This window comes from Telopea speciosissima, chromosome 2, assembly GCF_018873765.1.
Source record: "Telopea speciosissima isolate NSW1024214 ecotype Mountain lineage chromosome 2, Tspe_v1, whole genome shotgun sequence".
Taxonomy (NCBI): Eukaryota; Viridiplantae; Streptophyta; class Magnoliopsida; order Proteales; family Proteaceae; genus Telopea; species Telopea speciosissima.
The window spans coordinates 5,590,446-5,615,472 of record NC_057917.1 but is presented as its reverse complement, the minus strand read 5'-3'; the positions used below and the strand labels follow the sequence as shown (position 1 = coordinate 5,615,472).

General features: G+C 38.8%; 1 protein-coding gene across 1 annotated transcript; it reads right to left on the bottom strand.

The window, feature by feature from the left end:
- Nucleotides 1-3,568: 3,568 nt before the first annotated feature.
- On the bottom strand, nucleotides 3,569-24,734 carry LOC122651430 (mitogen-activated protein kinase homolog NTF6-like). Its single transcript, XM_043844810.1, has 6 exons — nucleotides 24,481-24,734; nucleotides 23,309-23,438; nucleotides 23,081-23,218; nucleotides 20,971-21,303; nucleotides 4,122-4,305; nucleotides 3,569-4,023 (listed from the first exon to the last, which is right to left on the bottom strand). The coding sequence occupies exons 1-6, from the start codon at nucleotides 24,633-24,635 to the stop codon at nucleotides 3,848-3,850; spliced, it is 1,116 nt and encodes a 371-aa protein (XP_043700745.1). The 5' UTR covers nucleotides 24,636-24,734; the 3' UTR covers nucleotides 3,569-3,847.
- Nucleotides 24,735-25,027: the final 293 nt, after the last annotated feature.

The window sequence follows — 25,027 nt, the reverse complement described above, 5'->3', positions numbered from 1 at the left end:
CAGCACAAAAGATTAGAGAAATTTTTTTTTTGGTTCTAAATGCTTCACAGCACAAAGGGCAGAGAATTCTGAAGGCGGTATGACAATTTGTGAGAATTTTACGGTTTTGCATATGAAAACGATTTCGAAGAAAAGAAAACCAGAGGCGGTATTACTGGAGGAGTTGATGGTTTCGCCAAAACTTGGATTGGGAAAACCCAATCCGAAGTTCCGAACTTGTGGCAGGTTCCCATGGTTTTTATTGATTATTCCTTGCTCTTCTTCATAAAACTTCCTTAATAATTGAGAAAATAAAATCGTCAATTTATCGATTTTAACAATTTAACCCCCTATTTAAGCCTTTCGGCACAGTTCCTCACCCTAATCTCTCGTTTCAAAGAAATCTCTGATACTTGATAAAAACGAAAGATGAGTGGCACCAATTCACAGTTTTGCAAATTCGAGTCAACCTTCAAAGCAATACAGAGAAGCAATTTGGCAGCGTCCAACAAGTCCAACCAAATTAGGCGCTTCTCCGGCGGCATGAGCCAACAAGAAATATCTAAGAATAGCAGCGACGACATGGACATGTATAAGAGACGAGAATAAGAGAAGACCGAGACTCTCCTGCACTTAATCTGCTGGGGTCCCAAGCATTTAGAACCAAAAAAAAAAATTTCTCTGCCCTTTGTGCGGTGAACAGAGAAGATGAAAGAGAGGGGGGGGGACGCCACTGGCTGAGCTCCAGTTAGGTTGCAGAGTCTCGATCGTGCAAGGGACAGTGAGAGAGAAAAGATGAAAGGGCAAAAAGGTATGGGTATTTTAGGTATTTTATATGTTCGTTTTTCTTGTTCACTTTTCTTGTTTTTATTAAAGGGTATAATTGTCCTTTCACTATCGTCCAGTTAGTAGTTTCCGTTTGAATTTAACAGAATGGACCAAAATGGCCTTATATTGTGAATTAGGGATGTATACTGAAATTTTGAGGGGTCTAGGTGGAATTGTCAGACAATTAGGGGTGCATCTGTCCTTTTTGGTGCACTTAGGGGGATATGCATATTTATCCCGTCATTTTTTGTATATGGTTAGACTATTCTGCCCTTGATAGGATGGAATGACAAAAATGTCCTTTAGACAAAAAAAAAAAAAACCTGCAACTCTTCCCCAAAGACTTCAACCCCCATTTTCCTTCTTTCTTCAATTTCTTCCAATCTTCCTTTTCTTCTTCTTCCCTGTGTTCTCTCGCTGCTTCTCCCATCTTCCTTTTCTTCTTCTTCTTCTTTCCTGTGTAATGATTCCTCTTCATTCACAACAGTTAGATCTTCTACCTTTCTGATAGAAGTCACAGTCGATCTTCTACCCACCAGAAGAAGCAATCTCATTCAATGTGTTCTAATCTAAATTCAACTCAAATTGATGGACCCAATAATATTGTGAAATCAACTAGGGGAAGCAATCTTCAAGAAACTAGAACTGTCACTAAAAATTCCTTGATTGGGCAGCAGGATCTTCTCAGAACTGATCAGTTTTTCTGCCAAAATTATTCAGAAATCAAAAAGAGAATGCAGCTAAAAGAAAAGATTCAGATCCCAAGATCATTCCAGAAATGCAGTCACCATCATCTGGGTCAAAAAATTATGAGATCTTACTCCGTCCAAAGGGCAAGATGAAAGTGCCAGATGATGAACCTGAAAGGAGTGCAGAACAGTTTCATCATCTTAATCTCAATCTTCCCCACCATCCAGGCCGTGTAAAACATAAAAACATTATTCACATTTTGCCCAAAGATTGCTCGTGGAACAGTTCCTCTGGGATCTCCAACCAAGTTGAATTCGCAACATCAGTTGATGGAAGATCAACAAAAGCAGATCGTAAAAGCTTTTCAGATTGCCTTCGTCACAAAGCGGAGGTTTGTCTTGCAGATATTAATTCTGATGTCCCACATTCATGCCCACTTCCTTGTACAGTCGAAGGCAGGCAAGAGTCGGACATGAAATTGCTTGAATCTTTATGTGCCAAAGGTACAGAAGTTGATGGAAGATCAACAAAAGCAGATCGTAAGGAGATGGGAGAAGCAACGAGAGAACACAGGGAAGAAGAAGAAAAGGAAGATTGGTAGCAATTGAAGAAGGAAGGAAAATGGGGGTTCAAGTATACCTGCAACTCATCTTCCCCAAATCCCGGGTTGCAGGTTTTTTTATTTTATTTTAAATAAGGGCATTTTTGTCATTACACCCTATCAAGGGCAGAATGGTCTAACCATGTACAAAAAATGCCAGACGTTAGAACATCACGTCGCAAACTAACGGGAGGGACTATATTGGTACTTAGTTTGAAAAGCAGGGGGCACGTTGCATTAGTGAACGTTCAGGAGGGCAACCGTACGTTTGGCCATTTTCAGGGGGGCATTTGGAATTAACCCTTAAAAAAAATAAAAAAACCATTTCTAATCTTATATGATAATGGAAATTGGATTCAATCTATTTGTTTCGATTTGATTCAAATCGAGGTTTTAACTTTAAAATCAAAATCAAGCCAAATTTAATCTATTTTTCAAAACCTAAACTAAGCTGATTTTTTCGACTCAATTCATCCTTAAACGGCTGATTTTGGGTCCATTACCCAAAGAGAAAAAACTGATTTTAGGTCCAATTTTCAACAGCACTCACTGTTGCTATTGGTTCTATAAAACTAAGAATCGGTGATGGAATCGGTCCTTACCCTTACTGATTCTGATTCTATTTAAAAGGAAAAATCGAGCCAAAAACCCTTGATTCAGAACGGCAAGAATTGGAATCGGTCCTAGCCAAGTCCAATACGAATCTGTCGTTTCCCCTTTTGATTCACCGATTTTTTAAACCCTCTGTTTCTACAGAAAAAGAAGTTGGATGGAAAATATAACGCTCCTGATGAGGTAACTTTCGGATGATACCTAATGCCCATTAACAAACATAACCCATTGATTTATTCAAATAAGCAGTCATCATATCATCAGAGAAAGTAATCTAATGACCAGCTAAGCACATCCATCAAGCGGTATGTGTTATATGGACCAAGATCCTCTGCAGTACCGGCAAGGCGGCAATGCACATCCGACGGCACAACAGAGGCCAGGTGGCATACATGACCTCTACTGTGCCTATAGTACCCATCACCCTTATTAATGCTCTACTAAGATTTATCATATAATTATAATTAAAGTGTTCATCAGTCAAAATGGTCTATTTGTTTGCTAATACAGAGTTTCTAATTTACTATAAACATAACAAAGATCCTAAAATTAAAGACTATATGGGTATTTCAGTAAATCTCTTGTATAGGGTTTCGCTCTAAAAGAAAGAAAAAGAAGAAAACCTTGCATGGAAAAGAAAGTTGGTACCAGTTCTCACTTTTTTTATTTTAGAAATTAAATTTACAATGTATTTAGAAGTCCAAGGATGTATGTTTGGAAATTTTGGCTGGGTTTGGTATGCATTCTTGGAATGTATTCTTGGACAATTTTGCATTCTGATAAAAACAACCATTTTTATAATCCAAGAATGCAAAATCAACCTAGAATGCATTCCAAGAATGCATACCAAACGCAGCCTTTAACTTTCAATGGAGATTCCATCTTGGGGACTGGAACTTGGATTCACAAAGAAGCTGAACCCTGGAAATTCCCCATACACTGACACAACTTGCAGTTGCTGCTTCACACTCTAAATACATTCTCACCAAGGAGAAGGGAGAGAACCTGTCTCCCTCCATAAAAATTACATAGAAATCTGATCACTCATGATACAGACTTAAACTTCCTACGAGAACAATTGTTGATCAGGTTCAGGACATCACAAAATTACAGAAACTAAGGAACACAAATCAAGAACTACTCCAACATATTATCAGGATTGAAGTTCAGAGACTCCCTCCATATAAGCTCCTTTATATCTTCTTCACTTAAGGATGACTGTTCAAAATCAAAGTTGAAGGGAGAAGAACAAATTGGCTCCACGTTGATTTCATGGAGACTCGACAAATACGGATGGTTCAACGCTTCATCAACTTGAGAAAGTCGACATGCAGAAAATGTACATCTGTCAGATGTTGGAAAAAAGGAAAACCTAAACCGAAAGAATGGTAAAACATGAGTTAAAACGCACCAGTAATTCGTTTGCTTGGATCGAAAACAAGCATTTTCTCAGCAAGGTCAATGGCTGATGCGGGCACATTTGGAAACTTCTGAGAGAACGGTTGCTTTGGGACTGGGGGGAGTTGTTTCACATACTTCCGAGCATTATCACTCCTCAGGAAACCGAGGTCTGAATCTTCCGGTGTACCTAATAGCTGTTTAAGGAAATACACAATTAAAGACTTTTACCTGTTAGGCTGCATCTCTTTTCCCATGGAGAATGAAAAGAATATGTTGAGTGTTATTAGGTGTTACCACTGTTCTGAGGGTATTATTTATGGTAGTGCCACTAGTGTGTAGTGAATTATGGGTAGTATTGTAATTAGTTGGTTTAAATTGTCCTTACTTGTAATTACACCTTCAATTAACTATTTCTAATGCATTATGGGTTTCAGCTAGCAATTCTATTCCTAGCATAGACTCCTCTCTCCTCCCTTCGATTCTCCTTCTTCTTCCTCTCTTTGCTTGCTGTTCTATGAGATTGACACTGGTACATGGTATCAGAGCCTAATTAATCAGCCGCCTTCTTCGATTTTTGTTTTGATTGTTTCCTAGGAATCTTCCCTTTTGGTTTGCAGCAACCTATGCTACCATATCTATTTTATGAAACCCTAGTTGATGATTATATGAAAATAAACTAGGCTTTCTTTCATATATGCTGTCCTTTGTTTTCCCCTTTACATGGATTACCGGAGAAGTTGAACGTACATGGAATTAGTCAAGTACATGGAGAAGATTACCTGCAACAGTGATTCCATGGAATTATCTATGTACATTAATTAGCTGCTTCTTTTCCTCCTGGTGGTACTCTGTTTTCTGAATTTCTTTCGGAAAATTGAGATCTGCCTATACTTTGCATCTGGCCAACGGGTTAACCTGAGGTTCTAGGGCATTGTTGACCCTTCTGGTAAGGCCCTTAGACTCCATCTTTGAGGCTGATCCAAGCCTCAAATCTATTGAAGAATATTTATATCCTAGTATAGGAGATCTGGCCATCAGATCTCTATGATATTTCAGGGAACTGAAGACCCATCTATAAGCCTCCTTCAATCCATGTTGGAGGCTAATCAGAGCCTCTGGTTTTTTGATATATAAAATCTCTCGTGTTCTGGGTTTTTGTCTTCTCAGATTCTGAATTTTTTATCCAAGACTCTTATCAAACTGCTGGATTAATCTCTTTTGTGAGGTTTTTGGTGTTCTATTGGCCTACAATCTCCAACCAGAATTGTAGCTCTATAAAAGACTTGATTTTGATTTCAATTGGGATACTATATCTGTCAAAGTATGGTATTTACTGTTGGGACATTGCTCATCCTTATATAATTGACTATCTTTTGGGTTGTTGTGTTGGATTGTATGGTGTATACCGTGGGGGTATACAGGGTACTCTATTATGTAATTTTTCCTTTATTATTCAGAGTCAGTCATAGTAAGGGTACCAGTATAATTTTCCTCTTTGAGTCTTCTATTATAAATAGAAGCTTGAATGGTCTAATAGATCATTCAAGCATTTCAGGCCCTACTCCGGAGGCTGCTTCTTCTTATTCTTGCAGATGTAGGCCCTTGGATCTGCATCGCCAACAATCAACTAGGTGATATGTTTACTAAGGCTTTTTAAGCAAGGTTCGAGGTCTCGATATCTCCGCTGGTTTCTGTCAGCCCAAAAAAACCAAGTTGTCTCGGTAACTCACTAAGATCTCGGCCGAGTTATTTATTATTATTATTTTTTTATTTCAGCCCTTGGTTTCAGGGGCCATATGATCTAATTAGGTCATGAAACTTGCAAGACAGCTTATCTTAGGCTCTATAAACATGGTGGAACCCTTAGTTTTTTAAAAATCACATCTAAAATGGTAGTTTGACTTAGGACCTTAGATTGGTGGTACACTGTATATATATACATATTCTATTCCACACAATCTTTAGTAATAGAACACATAATTCAAGTAGAACAACTTAAATAAGCATTAGGAATGAAAAGACATCAAATTATGAACCATTTCATAAATCATACATCTAACATTGTTTGTTATAATTCAAGAGTCAAATATATTTTGAGTAAATATTTAACAACACAAGCAAACAACTACCAAGTACCAAGTCACTCCTATCCCTATATGCTCATCCTAATATTGAAAGAGTATCGGGCCTTCAAGTTCAAATCTCCTCCAAGGAAGGTTGTTGGGCACCAAATCTCCTCCAAATGTTGTTCTTGAGCATCTAATCCAAGTGCTCCAAGCTTCTTCTTTTTTTTTTTTGTACGATTTGGAGCAAATAAGTGATTTGGATATGTTTTCTTCACAACCTGGCGAAACCAATCGAGTTTACCACGAATATGTTGAAATTTCAGGCCCTACTCCGGAGGCTGCTTCTTCTTATTCTTGCAGATGTAGGCCCTTGGATCTGCATCGCCAACAATCAACTTGGTGATATGTTTACTAAGGCTTTTTAAGCAAGGTTTGAGGTCTCGATATCTCCGCTGGTTTCGGTCAGCCCAAAAAAACCAAGTTGTCTCGGTAACTCACTAAGAGATCGGCCGAGTTATTTATTATTATTATTTTTTTAATTCAGCCCTTGGTTTCAGGGGCCAAATGACCTAATTAGGACATGAAACTTGCAAGACAGCTTATCTTAGGCTCTATAAAACATGGTGGAACCCTTAGTTTTTTAAAAATCACATTTAAAATGGTAGTTTGACTTAGGACCTTAGATTGGTAGTACACTGTATATATATACACATTCTATTCCACACAATCTTTAGTAATAGAACACATAATTCAAGTAGAACAACTTAAATAAGCATTAGGAATGAAAAGACATCAAATTATGAACCATTTCATAAATCATACATCTAACATTGTTTGTTATAATTCAAGAGTCAAATATATTTTGAGTAAATATTTAACAACACAAGCCAACAACTACCAAGTACCAAGTCACTCCTATCCCTATATGCTCATCCTAATATTGAAAGAGTATCGGGCCTTCAAGTTCAAATCTCCTCCAAGGAAGGTTGTTGGGCACCAAATCTCCTCCAAATGTTGTTCTTGAGCATCTAATCCAAGTGCTCCAAGCTTCTTCTTTTTTTTTTTTGGTATGATTTGAAGCAAATAAGTGATTTGGATATGTTTTCTTCACAACCTGGCGAAACCAATCGAGTTTACCAAGAATATGTTGAAATTTAGACTGAGAAAAGTCGAAACATGGTATTTATATAACTGACTCTGTGTCATTTCGGCAAGATACCGAAATTTCAGCCGAGATTTTATACTTTTGTTGACTCGTGGCATGTCTTGTATCAGTACAAGGAAAAACCGGTTTTTTACCGAGAACTCGGACCATGGTTTTAAGCTTGCCTTCCTTGTGGCTGCTCCAAGCTGGGCATGGGAGATCTCTAAGCTCCAACTTGATGGGGAGTAACAAGTGTTATTAGGTGTTACCACTATTCTAAGGGTATCTTTAGTGGTGTGTAGTGAGGATAGTATTGTAATTAGTTGGTTTAAGTTATGCCCTTACTTGTAATTACACCTTCAGTTAACTATTTATAATGCACTATGGGTTTCGGCTACGTATTCTATTCCTAGTCGAGACTCCTTTCTTCTCTCTCTCTCTCTTCTCCCTTTAGTTCTCCTTCCTCTCTTTGCTTGCTGTTTATTAGGTTGATACTATTACAGAATCTTCTCATAAAAATTTACATGTATGTTTGTCCCAAGGAAAAGACAATGATAGGAGGCAGCCGCTCCAATTATTTTATTCCCTCTTCTGATCATCATCTCTTAATTTTGGTTTCCACTTTCACAAAGAGACAAAAGTAGAGATTTTTCCAAGGCAACCATAGGGGAAAAAGAGCCAACTTTCTCTTCCCACAGCCCATGGGAAGACCATAGTTCAAAATCTCATTTCGTTTCGGTCGAAATTTCGAATATTTCGAGTATTTCGGTCTAGTCGAAATGAAATGCAACATCGAATTGAAAAAATGCAATATTTCAAAAATTACGGAAATTTCGGTCATCCTGTTTCGGAAATCTCAGTTATTTTGGTCATCTCATTTCAAAAATCTCGGTTATTTCGGTCATCTCATTTCGGAAATTTTGGTCATTTTGGCATTTTACACCCACAAATGGCCAATCAAAACAAAGAAAAAATACTATATTTCGGGGCGAAATTTTGGTATCTTGGAAATTTCGGTCAAACCGAAACACTGAAATGAAACGGGATTTTAAACCTTGGGGAAGACAACCAGTTGCATCGTTAGCTGCCTATTATTCATAATTGGTAAATCCATAAGAGCATCATAAAACTAGAATCCACGAATGGACTGTCAGCAGACATGGTACACAGGCATGGATTAGAACACACCCAATCAGTGGGCCTTACCCAGAAAGTGTACCATGTAAAACCATGGAACTAAATCTCAGTTTCGCAGCTTTCCGAGACGAGACAGAGGGGTATTTTAAAAAATACCTGGTTTTGACCAGCTTTGACTGTTTCGACCGAAACAGTAGTTTCGGCTGAAATATGGTTCAACCAACTTGAACCAAGGTTATAAAGTGCCTTATCTTGACCGAGACTTGCGCATTTCCACTTTGTTTCGACAAAAACTCCCTCAACTCGCAAGTTTCGACTAGCACAGCCTACTGTGGCCCAGATTTTTGCAATTCTTCACTCTATTTGGACAAATCTTGCATCTAAGAGCTGGTGTTTGCATCCTAGAGTGCTGTTTCAACCTTCATTCAAAAAGGTAAGGTGTTCTCTTCCCAAAAAATCATAATTTTTTGTACTTTTTTAGGAAATATATGGTAGAATCCTTTCAAATTTATATATGTGAGCTACAATGGCCTGATCTACGACTCTACAGAGCCGGAATTTTTTTTGGGTAGTTGAATTATTTTTAAAATTTTCTGTTTTATAAATGCTATTTTCCAAACATATATATTTGAAAAAAAAAAGTGTCTTATATGTGTTGGATGATGATCAATTTATTATGTATGAGACACCGTTGGCCGATCTACAGCATTTTTGGTAGTTGAATTATTTTTTAAATTTTCTGTTTTATAAATGCTATTTTCCTACATCTATATTTGAAAGAAAAAAAAAATGTCTAAGATATGTTGGATGATCAATTTAATATATATGAGACACCATTGGCCGATCTACGGCGTGACGGTGTCGAATATTTTTTTTTCTGTTTCTATTTAGGTTGAAATAGGTTACTTATCCCCTATCCGATTGGGGTAAGCAGTCTATTAGGACTGTTTCCTAACCGATTGGGGAAGTACCCCTAGTTAGACTAGGATGTTTCCTCTTTATTCCCTTTTATTTTTCTCTTTTATTTTTCTCCTTTTTTATTGTTCATCTCCCTCAACCGAATCCTAGTTTGGTATTCCTAGTTGTACTAGGAATCCCTAATATGATTAGGACTGAAGTTGATTGCTATTTGTACTTGGATCCTTATCATTCTACTTAATATAAATACAAGGCCTGTGTGATCTAAGGATCTACAGAGTCTTACCCTAATTCAATTATCTCTACATGGTATCAGAGCTAATCTCGAATTAGGGACCATCTCCCACGATATTTCAGTTTTTTCTTTTTTTTCTCTCTCTCTCTCTCGGTCTCTCCTTTCTCTTCTCCCTTGTTCTCTATTGTCACATAGGGCAGCACTGATGAGGTGATCTTTCGATCCAGTTGCTGCCCCCATTACCTCATGGATGCTACTACATAATTCTGCTCGATAGGAACCAGCACTTCCAGCTTGCGCAAATTGGAGCTTCAGTTCTTTGAGGATTGCTTCTACTTCTAATACAAGGCATCATCTCCTTTTTTTTGAAGACCAGAAACTGCAGCAGGAATATCTTATTATTGCTTCATGTTCCTAGCTCAGATCTGATCATAGTTTCAAGACCTCCTTGAGATCGATATTTACCAAATCAGGGTTTTTTTCCAAACCCTGACAATTGTCGATCTAGGAGTTTGAGCTCACTACTGTATCTGATTTTTTGAAGGCTTCTTCTCCACCTATTTGGACCCACTCGACAGCCATTGGGGCTCCCACAGTTCAGTTTTATTGAAGAGGACCTCCTTGAGATTGATATTAGCAAAATTAGGGTTTTTTAAAACCCTACCTCTATCGAATTTAGAGCTACTGCAGTTTTTTTTGGAATCTGATTTCAGGAAGATTTTTCTCCCATTCTTAAGGGCTCCTTATCCTCAGTTCAAGTCCATTCACTGCAGGTTTTTTCAGCCCCTTGGATCCTTCATCGATTTCATCAAATTCAGGGTTTTTTCAAAACCCTGACCATATCGATATAGGGTTCTTATTGGCTGCTGGTTCTCATATTTGGGATATCACTTGAAGATATTTTTTGGCATTCTCTACTGCTAGTATGGGTGACTCTACCAACTCTACTGCTACCTCGGATCATGATAGCAACAACAAGACAGATTATCATAGTTTTTCACCTAACCCTATCAAACTGGATGGCTCTAATTACCTTCTATGGTCCAGATCAGCCTCCTTTGCCATTGCTGGCCGTGGTCTCACAGACCATATTGATGGCACTAGTGTGAAGCCCAGTGATAAACATGGTATAAAATCTCGCGAAATATCGGCAAAATATCGGCGATATATCGCCATATTTCGTGAATCTCGATATGTCCGAGATACGAAACACTTCCGAAACATAAAAATACAATATCTCGTCGATATATCGTGATATATCGACGATATATCGTGGATCTCACGATATATCGCGAGATCTCACGATATATCGCGAGATATTGTAAAAGTGACAAATAGTGTCACACTAAGGGCCTTATAATTCCATATTTCACAGCTCTTGGTCGATATTTCGACCGAGAGCTGCGAAAAATCAAATTTTCTCTCTTCTTCCTCCCTTCCAAGCCTCATCCAAGCATTGTTGAAGCTCCTTGTCGCCGGGAAGACGTCGGAGGGTCATCTAAGCTCATCATCCAAGCCTATTTTCATTATTTAAGGTAAATTCTATTTCTCTAAAACTATTTTTTTTTTAAAAATTTTGTACAAATGTTGTTGGATGTTGATGATATTAATATATGTTAGACACCGGAGGCCGATCTCTGACCTCACGGTGTCGAAATTTTTTCCCATATGTATTTTTTTATTTTTTTCTGGTTTTAAAAATTCATTTTCCTACAACTAAAATAGGAAATAATTAGGGGTAATATGACTTAGATGGTAATGAATTAAATATATGTTAGATACCAATGGCCGATCTACGGTTTCACAGTGTCGGATTTATTTTTCTGCTCTTAAATAATTCTTTTAATTTTCGAAAATTAAGAAAAATATATAAAAAATTAAAAAAACAGAAATAAATAAGGAAAAATATGAGTTTTAAGTTTAAAAAATAATGAAAAAATATGAAAGTTATTTCTATATGTTTTGAGATGCATTACATGTATATTATGTTTACTAATTTTTGGTTTTGTTGTGTTAGGTCAATACTTATATTAACATTATATATAAAAAATTGGTTTTAATTATGTGAAAAATATAAGGGTTAGGGGTAAAATATTAAATAACTATACAAGTGGGGTAGGGGACTATGACTACCAGTCCCAGTCCCAGGGACATCTTGGATTATCTTTTGTAGATAACATCTTTGCATACCCTAACGGACCTAGCTACCAACCTCACTACCATACATGCGACCAATGCCATCGCCTCTTCTGCCGGCGCCAACATCATATCACAGTGGATCATCTTCTTCACGATGGATCGATTGGTAACCCTAGTTTATATCCTAGGATAGGTTACCTACAGTATGTTGATGATTCCATTTACGTGACACTTGTGGATGACTACACTCGTTTCTTCTCCGATTCTATATCGTGGTCCACATATGTCCTTCAAACAGAGAGCAATGGACGTCGACTCCAGCGAGGCATGAGTGGGATTGATCCAGGGAGGCACAGCAACTACTATTAGCAGTTTAGCACTTGTAATTTGTAACTTAAGTTGTGATTTCATTAATCTATGTGTATTTAACTATTTATACATTAGGGTCGGCGACCGTATGTCAATCAAGGGTGCAAGCCCAAAACACCAATTTGAATTCACATTTTTACAATTTTATGGTTTAAATGTGTTTATTAAGCTTAAATAAGGCTGTCCATGAAATTTCAGGCCTAGATATGGCCAAATACCCCCCGAGATGGACCCCCGAAATATTGCAGAAAAAATGCAATATTTCGGGCATATTTCGCGATATCTCGGATATTTCAGATATCTCGGTAGGCCCGAGATACCGATATATCGCGAGATATAGTACTATGGTGATAAAGGCCCTGCTCAGACTAAGTGGCTTGCCAATAATGGTGTTCTCATGTCATACCTCATAGGCTCTATGACTTCAGAACTACAGCATAATTTTCTTCTTCTGAATACTGCCGACCAGATTTGGGCTGCTTGCAAGGAAACCTACGGGCAGCTTGGTAATGATGCCCAACTTTATGAACTTCGAAAAAAGGTACTTCACACTACTCAGGGAGACTTTTCTGTTTCGAAATACTATGCTACTCTCCGCAGCCTGTGGCAACAGTTGGACCACTTCTCTGATTTTCACCCTACTACAGTTGATGACATTGCTTCCTATAAAAAGCATGTGGACAAGATTAGGGTCTATGACTTCTTGGCTGGTTTAAATGTGGAATATGATTAGATTCGTGTTCAAGTGTTGGGCCATAAACCTTTTCCCACACTTGAACAATCTTATGCCCTGGTGTCCTCTGAGGAAAACCGTAGGGCTGCCATGTTGCACCCTCCTACTACAGATAGATCAGCTCTCAGGGCTGCTGCTCCAGCCTCTTATGCACCTAGTGGCACTGCTTCTCTTGGTGATTCTACTACAGGGAATGTTGTTTGTGAGCATTGTCACAAACCCTATCACACCAAAGAGAGGTGCTGGAAACTTCATGGGAAACCGGCAGATTTTGAAGCTAAGCGGGCTGCCAAGACAAAGATAAAGACAAAGCCCAAGGCACATCAGACTGCGACTGTTACTGCAGCCCCTGCTACTGAAACTGGTCTATCCCAGGATGATATACAGGCACTCCTACGTATGCTCAGGTCTTCTGCTGCCACTGCCTCTACTACATCAGCTATTGCCAATTCTTCAGCTCCTTCAGGTTCACACTTTGCCCAGTCAGGTATTCCTTTTGGAGGTCATTGTGCTTTTGTGGCTTCCCATCCTTGGATCATAGATTTTGGAGCCACAGATCATATGACTGGTTCCTCTAGTCTGTTTCACAGATATTCTCCCATTTCTGGGAAAGATAAGGTCAAAGTGGCTAATGGTTCCCTTTCCTCCATATCTGGAACAGGAATCATACAATGCACTTCTTCTCTTCCCTTGACTTCTGTTTTGCACATACCTAATTTTACTACTAACCTCCTTTCCATTAGTAGTATTACTCATGATCTTAACTGTAAAGTCACTTTTTTTCCTTCTCATTGTGTATTTCAAGATCTGGACTCTGGGAAGACGATTGGATTGGGTAAAGTGCATGGTGGCCTGTATCTGCTTGATGACGGTCACTTCTCTCCATCACCACTACCATCTCCACTGCATCAGAACTCCTTGGTCTCTTCTGAACTCTACCAGTGGCACTCTCGGTTAGGTCACCCCCCTTTAGGCATTTTAGCTCATTTATTTCCTAGTTTGGTCACCCTACGTACTAAGGATCACTTTTTTTGTGAGGCCTGTGTTCTGGCCAAACAGACACGTTCAAATTATCCTATTTCAAATAAAAGAAGTTCTACTTGTTTTAATTTGGTACACTCTGATGTTTGGGGACCTGGTCGTAAACCATCTATTTCTAGTCATCGTTGGTTTGTGTCTTTCATTGATTGCCATTCTAGGAACACTTGGGTTTATCTTTTGCACACTAAAAATCAGGTTTTCTCCTGTTTTCAACATTTTCATAAAATGATACAAACTCAGTTCCAGGCTACTCTCCAAATATTGAGAAGTGATAATGGAACTGAGTATCTAGTCCCATTTGAAGTATTTGGTGACCATGGCATTATTCACCGGACTAGTGTGTTGATACCCCGCCCGAGATGGCGTGGCAGAAAGAAAAAATCGTCACCTACTAGAAATGACCAGGGCTTTGATGTTTGCGAGGAATGTTCCCTCTCAATATTGGGGGGCTGCAGTCCTCACTGCTACCTATCTTATCAATAGGTTACCTTCTCGGGTTCTTGGTTCCCGTACTCCCTCTGATATTTTATTGGGCCATTCCTCCTTTATTGTGCCTCCCAAAGTCTTTGGGTGTGTGTGCTATGCTAGGAATACTAGCTCCCCTGGCAAACTTGAGCCTAGGGGGCTCCGTTGTATTTTCTTGGGTTATTCTCCGACCCAGAAAGGTTATAAGTGTTACCATCCCCCTTCCCGCCGTACCTTGGTTAGTATGGATGTGGTTTTTCATGAGACGCTTTCTTATTATTCTTCACCACCTCTTCAGGGGGAGAGTACAAATGAAGTTATGCCTTTTGAGATTCCTCCACTGGAGGTTCCTCTAGCTGCTGCCCAGCCTCCCATGGGATGTAATGCCATGGTCTAACTGGTTTAACCACAAAGTATTTGGCTGACCATGGCAATACATCCTGGGAAAAAACCAATTGGATGTAAATGGGTCTTTGTGGTTAAACAGAAGGTTGATGGTTCTGTGGATCGATATAAGACACGTCTGGTTGCAAAGGGGTTCACTCAGACTTATGGAGTAGATTATCAGGAGACCTTTACACCCGTGGCAAAGCTCAACACCGTCAGGGTGCTATTATCCTGTGCTGCAAATCTTGGGTGGGATCTTCAGCAGTTAGATGTCAAAAATGCCTTCCTCCATGGAGAGCTTGAGGAGGAGGTATACATGGACATTCCACCAGGATTCTCTAATGACAGGACTAAAGGCAGGGTTTGTAAATTGAAGCGTGCCCTTTATGGTTTAAAGCAATCACCTAGGGCTTGGTTTGGCAGATTTCATAAGGCTATGATCTCAGCAGGTTACAAGCAAAGCAATGCTGATCACACGTTGTTTATCAGACGACTTGGTAACAAGGTTACTCTTCTCATAGTCTATGTGGATGATATTGTAGTCACTGGTAATGATGATGCTGCAATCAGGGATTTGAAAATTCTTCTTGGCCGTGAGTTTGAGGTCAAAGATCTTGGTTCCCTAAAATATTTTCTAGGGATAGAAATTGCTCGATCTTCAAAGGGCATCTTTCTTTCCCAAAGGAAATATGTCCTTGATCTATTGATTGAGACAGGGCTGCTTGGTTGTCATCCTTCAGATACTCCTATGGAAGCTACTACAAAACTTAGGGAGAAAGAGGGTGAACCTGTTGACAAGGGTGCTTATCAGCGGTTAGTGGGCAAACTAATCTACCTTTCTCACACACGTCCTGACATTGCAGTTGTTGTAAGTTTGGTGAGTCAGTTCATGCATGATCCCTATTCCTCTCATCTGGATGCGGTCCGTCGTATTTTGAGGTATTTGAAGTCGGCTCCAAGAAAGGAAATTCTTCTATCTTCCAATGGTCACTTGAAGATTGAAGCCTATACTGATGCCGATTGGGCTGGTTCTCCTGACAGGAAATCTATCTCTGGCTACTGTTCCTTTGTGGGTGGGAACCTTGTCACATGGCGTAGCAAAAAGCAGAATGTTGTGGCAAGGTCTAGTGCTGAATCCGAGTTCCGTGCGATGGCACAAGGCATTTGTGAACTTCTGTGGCTTAGAGGATTATTGCAGGATATCGGTGTTGCTGTCCATCTTCCTATGATGCTTTATTGTCACAATAAAACAGCCATTAGCATTACTCATAACCCTGTCTAGCATGATCGTACTAAACACGTGGAGGTTGACCGACATTTCATCAAGGAGAAGCTTGAAGCTGGCATCATTTGTGTTCCCTTTGTGAAGTCTACTGATCAACTAGCTGATGTGTTCACTAAGGCACTGAGTAGCAAGCTGTTTCATCCTATATTAGTCAAGTTGGGCATGCATGATATATATGCTCCAACTTGAGGGGGAGTGTTGAAATAGGTTACTTATCCCCTATCCGATTGGGGTAAGTAGTCCTAATAGAATTAGGACTGCTTCCTAACCGATTGGGGAAGTACCCCTAGTTAGATTAGGATGTTTCCTCTTTATTCCCTTTTATTTTTCTCTTTTATTTTTCTCCTTTTTTATTGTTTATCTCCCTCAACCGAATCCTAGTTCGGTATTCCTAGTTGTACTAGGAATCCCTAATATGATTAGGACTGAGGTTGATTCCTATTTGTACTTGGATCCTTATCATTCTACTTAATATAAATACAAGGCCTGTGTGATCTAAGGATCTACAGAGTCCTTACCCTAATTCAATTATCTCTACAATTTATTTATTTACATTTTCTGAATTTTGAAAAATAAATGTTGAAATTAAAAAAATATATATAATAAATAGGAGAAATAAGTTGTTATAATTTTTTAAAAAAGATAGAAAAAGAGTTAAAATGGTAGAATATGTTTAACATTGTATTTGATTAATAATGTTATGTTCTTTAATTAGTTTATGTTAATTAATAAATTAGTATTTATTAAAATAATTTAAAAAATACTTTTAAAAAGGCAAAAATAGCATAGTTTGGGGGAAATTTAGAACATGCTTTGTTGTTGTTTAGGAGTCATATTTATAGTATTCTTGTTGATAATCTATATGTTCTTGTTGCAACAGGTTTATAAATCCTAACACTGAAATATGGGGAACATTGCATGGCAGCATGGGAAACCCCTTTCAATTGACAAGAAGTTGGAATGTAATTATTGTAGGAAACAAATCATGGGAGGTGGAGCCACTAGATTGAAGGTGCATCTTGTTGGTGGGGATAGGAATGTGATAGGATGTCCTAATGGCCAAGTGAGATAAAGTTTGCTATTACACAACATCTGAGGGGTGGCATAGTAGCTAGGAGAGAGAAGAGGGTTGTCAGGGAGGAGTTTGAAGAGGCATATCTAGATCAGTATCTTGATTTAGGGGACCAAGATTATGATGATGCGGAACCAGATGAGTACGATGATTGTTAAACACCAGCAGAGGCTGCACAATTGAGGAGAGCAAAGTTGATGACCAAAGAGCAACAAAGGATTGATGATGAGAGAAGGTTACAGATGGCCAGGGGAGCTGGTTCATCTAGACAGGCTAGAGAGGAGCCAATGCCAAAACAACCCCATAGGAGGAGGTTGAGACAGAGAGAGCCAGAAGTTCCACTGAGGAGGACCCAGAGTGTGAGGGCCCCAGAACCAGACCCAATACCAGCCCCACGGCCTGCACCCCCACCCCCACCCCCACCCCCAATGAGGGACCCAGATGTTGAGATACTCCGGACAGATCCTACACTTTTTCGACAACCAGAGTTTAAATAAAAGAAGTTAAAACAAATGTGGACTAATGTGAAGGAGAAAGTGGGGATTGCTTTCTCCAAGAAGGCTTTCTCCCACAGCATTCCAGCCAATGTCACCCAAGGGCCATACTACCAGCATATGTTGGATGAGATAGGTAAGGTTAGATCTAGAGTGAAGGGGCCAACACCATATGAGATGTACAATGTCTACTTGCCCTATCACAAAGAAGATTTGATGGAGTACATTGATGGGTTGAAGACTATGTGGGAGCATTATAGAGTGATTGTGATGTACGATAGTTGGACTGGACCCACTAGACAGTCCATCATCAATTTTATGTTGAACTGTGATGGAAGGACTATGTTCTTCAAGTCTATGGATGCATCTAAAGAAAAAAATGATGCAAAATACATCTACAAGTTGTTGAAAGTAGTCGTCAAGGATGTGGGAGTGGGCAATATGGTGCACGTGATTACAGACAATGGTAGCAACTTTAAGAAGACTGGGGAAAGTTGATGAACAATCCCAGATACAAACTCTTCTGGACACCATGTGCTGCTTACTGCATCGATCGCATGTTGAAGGACATAGGGCAATTGAAGCTTGTGAAAGGGGTGGTGGATAGGGCAAGACAAGTGAGGATCTATATCTATAATAATGGATTTACATTGTATATGTTGAGGACCGGGTGTGGTGGTGACCTAGTAAGGCCAAGGATTACACGATTTTTGCAACCAATTAGATTGCACTTCAAAGTTTCGAGGCTAAGAAGATTGGTCTTAGGTCAATGTTTGTTTCTAAAGAATGGTTTAACTGAGAGGGGTCTTCAAGTAGTGGAGGTAGGACAGCCCAGGCCACCATTTCTAGTGATAGGGTCTGGGATGATTTGAAGAAGGTTGTAACTATCCTAGACCCACTTGTTACAGTGTTGAAAATGGAGAATCAACAGAGGAAGACCATCTTACCACACTTGTGGGTAGCAATTGATATGATGAAGGTACGAGTGGAGGCAACTTACAGAAGAGGTAATTGAGAGTTCTTGCAAGTATCAAGGATCGATGGGAGAGGCAGCTCATGCATCCACTATATAAGGCTGATGAGTTATTAGTTTATTAACTTCAATTCAATTGATTACATATGCCATTTTCATTTTAGTCTCTAATTGTAGAACTTTGTTGTGCTCAGCATATTATCTAAATCCCAGGTACCACTACAAGTATCGAATTGGGATGTAGATAGATTTGATAAATTCAGTTCACAGAGTGGCAGAAAGGTTTGAGCCAAATTCAAATGCCCAGTCCATCATCAATGTTGAGGTAAGAACCAGTCATTTTTAGATAGTAAAAACATATGCAATTATGTTTTTACGCATTGATGCATAAGGTCAGATGAAATCTTTCAGGGATGCCACTGGGAGTTTCGACCGATCAGTGGCAATATCAGCTCGGGAAAGCACTGTTGCTGGTTAGTATAGCTGAATTAGTCTTTTCATGTAAACTTAAATATATAACTATATACCCTTATTTACTATCACCTAATATTAATCTTTAATGATTTCTTGCAACTGAATGGTGGTTGCAATATGGCACGGATTTCCCCAACCTATCAAAGATAGCACGCAAAGTACTATCCCAGACATGTTCTGCCACTGGATGTGAGCATAATTGGAGTACGTTCAACCTCATACACTTCAAGAGGCGGAACAGATTGGGTGCAAAAAGACTAGAGGACTTGGTTTATGTGCATTACAATATGAGATTGAGAGAGGAGTACATCCGACTGGACATGGAACATGATACAAGCCCAATTGAGTTGGTAGACATATTCCAAGTCGATGATGATGATGAGAATCCCCTTTATGAATGGATCAGGGATCGAGATGAGCCTCTATTAGATGAGGAAGGGGGTCGACCCAACAACCATATTACTTCACAGATCGATGCTGATGTTGAAGAGTATATGGCAACAGATGGCAGAGTTCATTCGCAAACCCCACATCCATTCAAACCACACCCTGGTAGTAGTGGAACTGATGATGATGACTAGTCCCATTCCTCTGATGCTACTCAACCACCTACCCAGACTTAGGGCCATGGTGAGATGATGATGGTGGTGGTGGTATGAGGATTGGTAGGTATTAAGATGATAATCCCATATTAGATTCCTTACGCAATGAGGAGGATCAAATGTTTTAACAACAAGAGGCAAATCCAAAGCCACATCCACAGAGATTTACAAGGGAGAGTCAGTTTACTCATGCAACACAAGATAAGCATCATGGTGTACGTATCTACAGGCGACGTGACAAGCACAGACTTGGACCTTCTGATGAAGAATCTGGTATGGATATATCTAGCGTGTCTGGAACTATGGAAGCCATGAGTTTAGGGGAGACTAGAGGATCTGAATATTGGCGCACCCCATCCTTCATAGCAAAGGCCCCTAGTCCAACACAACATCATGATAATGGCTTTGAGAGCGTCGGATCAGCATCACATGTTGGGTATGGACCGTATGGGGGTGGATACGCTGTTGGACCATCCTTTGAGAGCACTAGTTCTTTTGGATATGGGAGTGGTCATGATACATCTGCTGCTACATATGGATATGGGGATGGGTCACGTGCTAGGTCATCTCTTGTTAACAGTAACTTCGGGTATCCATCCTAACCATGTGTGCTGGCTCCACCTTCTTACACTCTCGGTGAGCCCTTCTCTAGATTGGGATATCTCAGACAAGTTGATGATGGGGCTTATTAATGGGCAGTTATGGACTATGAGAACAATTGGTCCCAAAACATGTCATGGAATACATATGTGGTGCATTCAGAGGAATGGCTTCGCAATCTTCAGTGGTACGCAGCTCGTGGATTAGACCCACCAAGAAACTCCGCATGGAATTGAGAAAGAACAAGCAACTTAATGTTTTATTTGGATAATATGTATTATTCAGGGTTCTTGTATTTTAAATTTATGTGAACTAAGTATTTGTAATACCTTTAGTGTCTGAATCAGCGTACATTAGTAAACTTTGGTCAATAACCATAAGTACCATTTTGAGTGTTTTTTTGTGAAAATAATTCATGCATTGTATTTAAAATGTCAAAAATAGACTATATGCAAAAACAAAAAAAAAAAGACTTGAAAAACCATTTTTGGGCACCAAAACCAAGGTTTCGAGTTGGCTAGCAAAAAGTACTAGGTTTCGACCTGGTTTCGGTTGGTTTCAACCAAATCTCGGTTTCAGCCAGGTCGAAACCCAAGATCTTGAACCTTGTGTAAAACTCACCATGTGATGTATGGCAATCTACTGCATTAAACAACAACAACGGATTTACACTATTCAGATTCCAAACAGAGCAGTGCATGGACCAGTAGGGATCTGGATCTAACCTCTGTAATCAGTCTCAACTGTTGAATGTAGTCCTTACCAGGAAACAGTGGCTCTCTTTTAATAATCTCCATCAAAATGCAACCAACTGACCAAATATCAATGGCTGCAGTATACTCCGAACAGTTGAGAAGCAACTCTGGGGCTCGATACCAACGTGTCACAACATATTCCGTCATGAAATCTGTCTCTGAGGTAGTTCTTGCAAGCCCAAAGTCACAAATCTTGAGGTCACAGTTTGCATCAACTAGCAAGTTGCTTGGTTTTAAATCTCGGTGCAAAACGTTGGCTGAGTGAATGTACTTCAGCCCTCGCAGTACCTGATATAAGAAGTACTGCCAAAAGCCAATGGAGGGAATAGTTTAAGGCATCAAATATTTGTCACTTTAATCTACATCAATATAAAGAGGTATATAATTTTAGATTATATACTTAACAAGTGAAATGTTATATCATATATGAGATTACAAGTTTTTCTTGATCATAAGACTGCAGACAAGCCAAATATTCTAATGTGTTGGTGTGATGTGTGACATTACTGACATATGTCAGATTCACTATTTGCTAGGCAATTGGGCATTTATTAGTGCCAGCAAATGTAATCCATCATCTATAACAATCTGACTTTGTCGGAATAACTATAAGCAAAATAATTAGTTGCCTTTCAAAAAATAGACACAGTCAGCATAAAACAATAACATGATGGTGCCTCATTTCAGAGATCATTCATAACTTATTTCCCTTGTTGAAAATTGAAATAATTATATTAAATAATCAGTTGCCACATGAAAATAGATGGAAGGCTTATGTCTTGCTAACTTGTAATAAAGGAACTAAAAAAAACAAGAGGAAGAAAAATCTTCAAATCATAGAGAGCTGTGATATCTAAAGGGAAAATTTAGTTCTATGCATGTTGTTAAAACCTACCCATCCAACTGACAGATCACTTATATGATTAGCAGAGCTGAAAAATCAATTATGGTTCCCAAACGGTTGTTAGGAATAGACTTTACTGATTATAGTATGCTCATTTGGGATTGTCTCAAACAAAAGTACCAGGTATTTCGGTTATTGAGAAAATTTTAGAATTTATTCAGAACTTGTCCGATAGAAATAGGAAGCTTACAGACGGAAGGCATCTGAATTCATTAAGGTGAATAATTAAGCAGCATAAATAAACAAAAAAATTACATGTGAAATACTAACTTTGATGTCCAGGCATGTCACTACAAAAGTCTAATGAAGTAAAGCTTTTGATATGGGGAAAGTCTCATCAATAGGCTATCAGTAGATGTTCTTCAATTTGGTCGCTTTTTCAGTGTATACATTCACAAAAGACATTGAAAGGTCCCACCAGGCTGATTCTCATAAGTGTTTTCTCATTACAGTCAAGATTCAAGAAAGAGAGGATCTTACTTTAATGGTACACGGTACAGCATGGTCATGGCATCCGATGAGAGAAGCCAGATACTTTAACCACCATCTGACCTTTAGATTGAGAATCAAGAGTCATGGAAGTCACTAGAGTTCATCCACTTTGACTATAGAGTTTAGGTTCACATCAGAATATGAGGCCATTTAAAAGGCTGAGTAGCAAGAACAATTATTCAATTTTGAGGAAAGTACTAGACACCAGTTAAATACTGGCGGTGTGGTTAGTGGTTAACTATCAATTTAAAAAATTAAAAGGTTGGGAACCATAAATGAGAAAGCAATGACACATTGATATGAAACTAAGTGGTGAGAGAGAAATTTGAGCAACAAATGTTCATTGACAAATATGACTCCTTGAAGGAGAATTCTTTCACACTACTTTTTTTTTGGTGCAATTCTTTCACACTACTCAGAGATAGTCTTTTAGATAAGTCAGACATGGCAAACATATCTTTAAGCCTGCTGAGATAACTTCGAGGCATACTCCAGATAAAAGTGTCTTTGACAAAGCCTTGCATATGCTGAAGGCTGAAGCATCACAAGCCCTTTGCACATTCCAATATCCATGGACAAAGGAAATCTTCTTATACAGGGTTCAAGTGCAGAAGAATTTTTTTTTTTGAAAAAAAAGAAAAAAAAGAGAGGCAATTATATACTTGCAAGCCCAAACTCACTCACCTGGCAGTGATCATCAGTCAATGGCTGTGTCGACCGTATTATTTGATGAAGGTCAGTATCCATTAGCTCATATACAATATACACATCATTGAAGTTTTCCCTCTGAGGTGGGCGTATGATGTCCTTAATTTTGATAATCTGCACAAGCAAAATAGGCAATCTATCAGGGAATTAGTGATTTAATTCACAGTCAATTAATAAGACCACTCAGATCTACATCTTAGGTACATTTTCATGATCCATGTGGCAAAGAAGTTTGATCTCACGAAGTGTCCGTTTTGCATCTATCCTGTTATCAAAAGCATTCCCGATTTTCTTAATTGCAACCTCTTCATTTGTCTCAGAATTTCTCGCGCAGCTGTCATAAGGAAATGAAAACTAGCTCAGACAATAGTATTCACCATGGTCAAGGGAAATGAAAAGAAAATCACACAGAATTCTTCTCATGGTAATACTTAAGTATATATGGTCTACTGATGGTTTACTACATGCATTATAATACAACTTTTTAAGTGCTTATGCAAACACAGTTCATTAGGCCATGTTTGGTTAGAAGGAAAGTGAACTGATGTAAGAACAAAAGCAAAATGAAAAGTTTTTCAATCATTATCCAAAACAATAATGTAACTAACTCCAACAAACTAAATATGGCAACTAAAGTTTTGTTTCACTTTTACATCCAATATATCACTGAATTTTTTTCTTTGAGTGGCATTAAAGCTTAATTACCATTTTCTATTTTTCCATTTATCACTTTTCTTATCTCATTTCATCATTTTTATTCTTCATTCCTCTTACTCTAATTACACTCTGTGAGGACCTCTGTTTTCCTTAATTTGTTTTGTAAGGATCCATGTAGCCGACCCCATTTAGTTGGGATAAGGCTGAGTTGTTGTTGTTGTTGTTGTTGTTGTTGTAGTGGCATTAATGCTTAATTACCATATTTAAAATGATGTTGAGTTAATTACACAGTCATTCTTGATAATTATTGCAACCTTTCTATTATGTTTTTGTAGTAATTTTACATCACTTCACTTGTAACCAAATGGGGCCTTAGTGATTGTACAATCAACCATACAATATAACTGGGTTGGGCAAATTAATCCTCCTCTCCTCCGAATGGTCGGAAATTTACCTCACCCATGTGCTACAAAGCCTCAAAAATTGCAATTACGCATCAATTGATGACCTTAATCATCCAAGACAAAGGACCATATAACATGTAAACCCTTCAAAAAGAGTCATGAATTGTGTAGAGCATTAGACTTTGTAAGGAGATGGTTCTACTACGATGACAATCCCAACAATCACAGACAAGCTTGGAAATTTAAGACGCTAAGCAGAGGGAATCATTTGCGAAAAGTGAAGCATCCTACCAAAAGAAAGAAAGGGAAACTTACCAAACCATGCCGTATGCGCCACGGCCGACGGGATGTACGGGAGGGATGTACTTGGCGGATACCTCGAAGAGGGTACCTAGTAGGTTGTACAGCACATAACTCCCACCGTGAGTTGGAACCCCTCTCACCTCCATGGCTCTGGATTCCTCCTCCATTTCAGAATCCTAAATTCTTAACACAGAACAGAGAAGCTAGATTTACATAAGAAAGATAAAAAATAAAAAATAAAAACTCAAATCTGAAAGTGACTTTTATTCTGTGTTTTCTTTTGCTCTGTGGAGTCAATTGAGTGAAAAACTTGGTTTGGGTTTGGCCGTTTGAGATTTTGATTAAAGAAAGAAAAAGAAGACAAGGTCACCGAGGAGGGCATGGGTTGTTGTGTATGTTGATGGAGTCATTATTAATGGACCCTTCAACCTTTGTGACTTCCAATTCAACCTTTGTGACTTCCAATGCAGACACCCACCCATAAAAAAAACTAGAGAAGAACAGAGAGGGGTCAGCTACTCAACGACAGAACCCATTTTTTGTCTGAGTCTGTACGGCT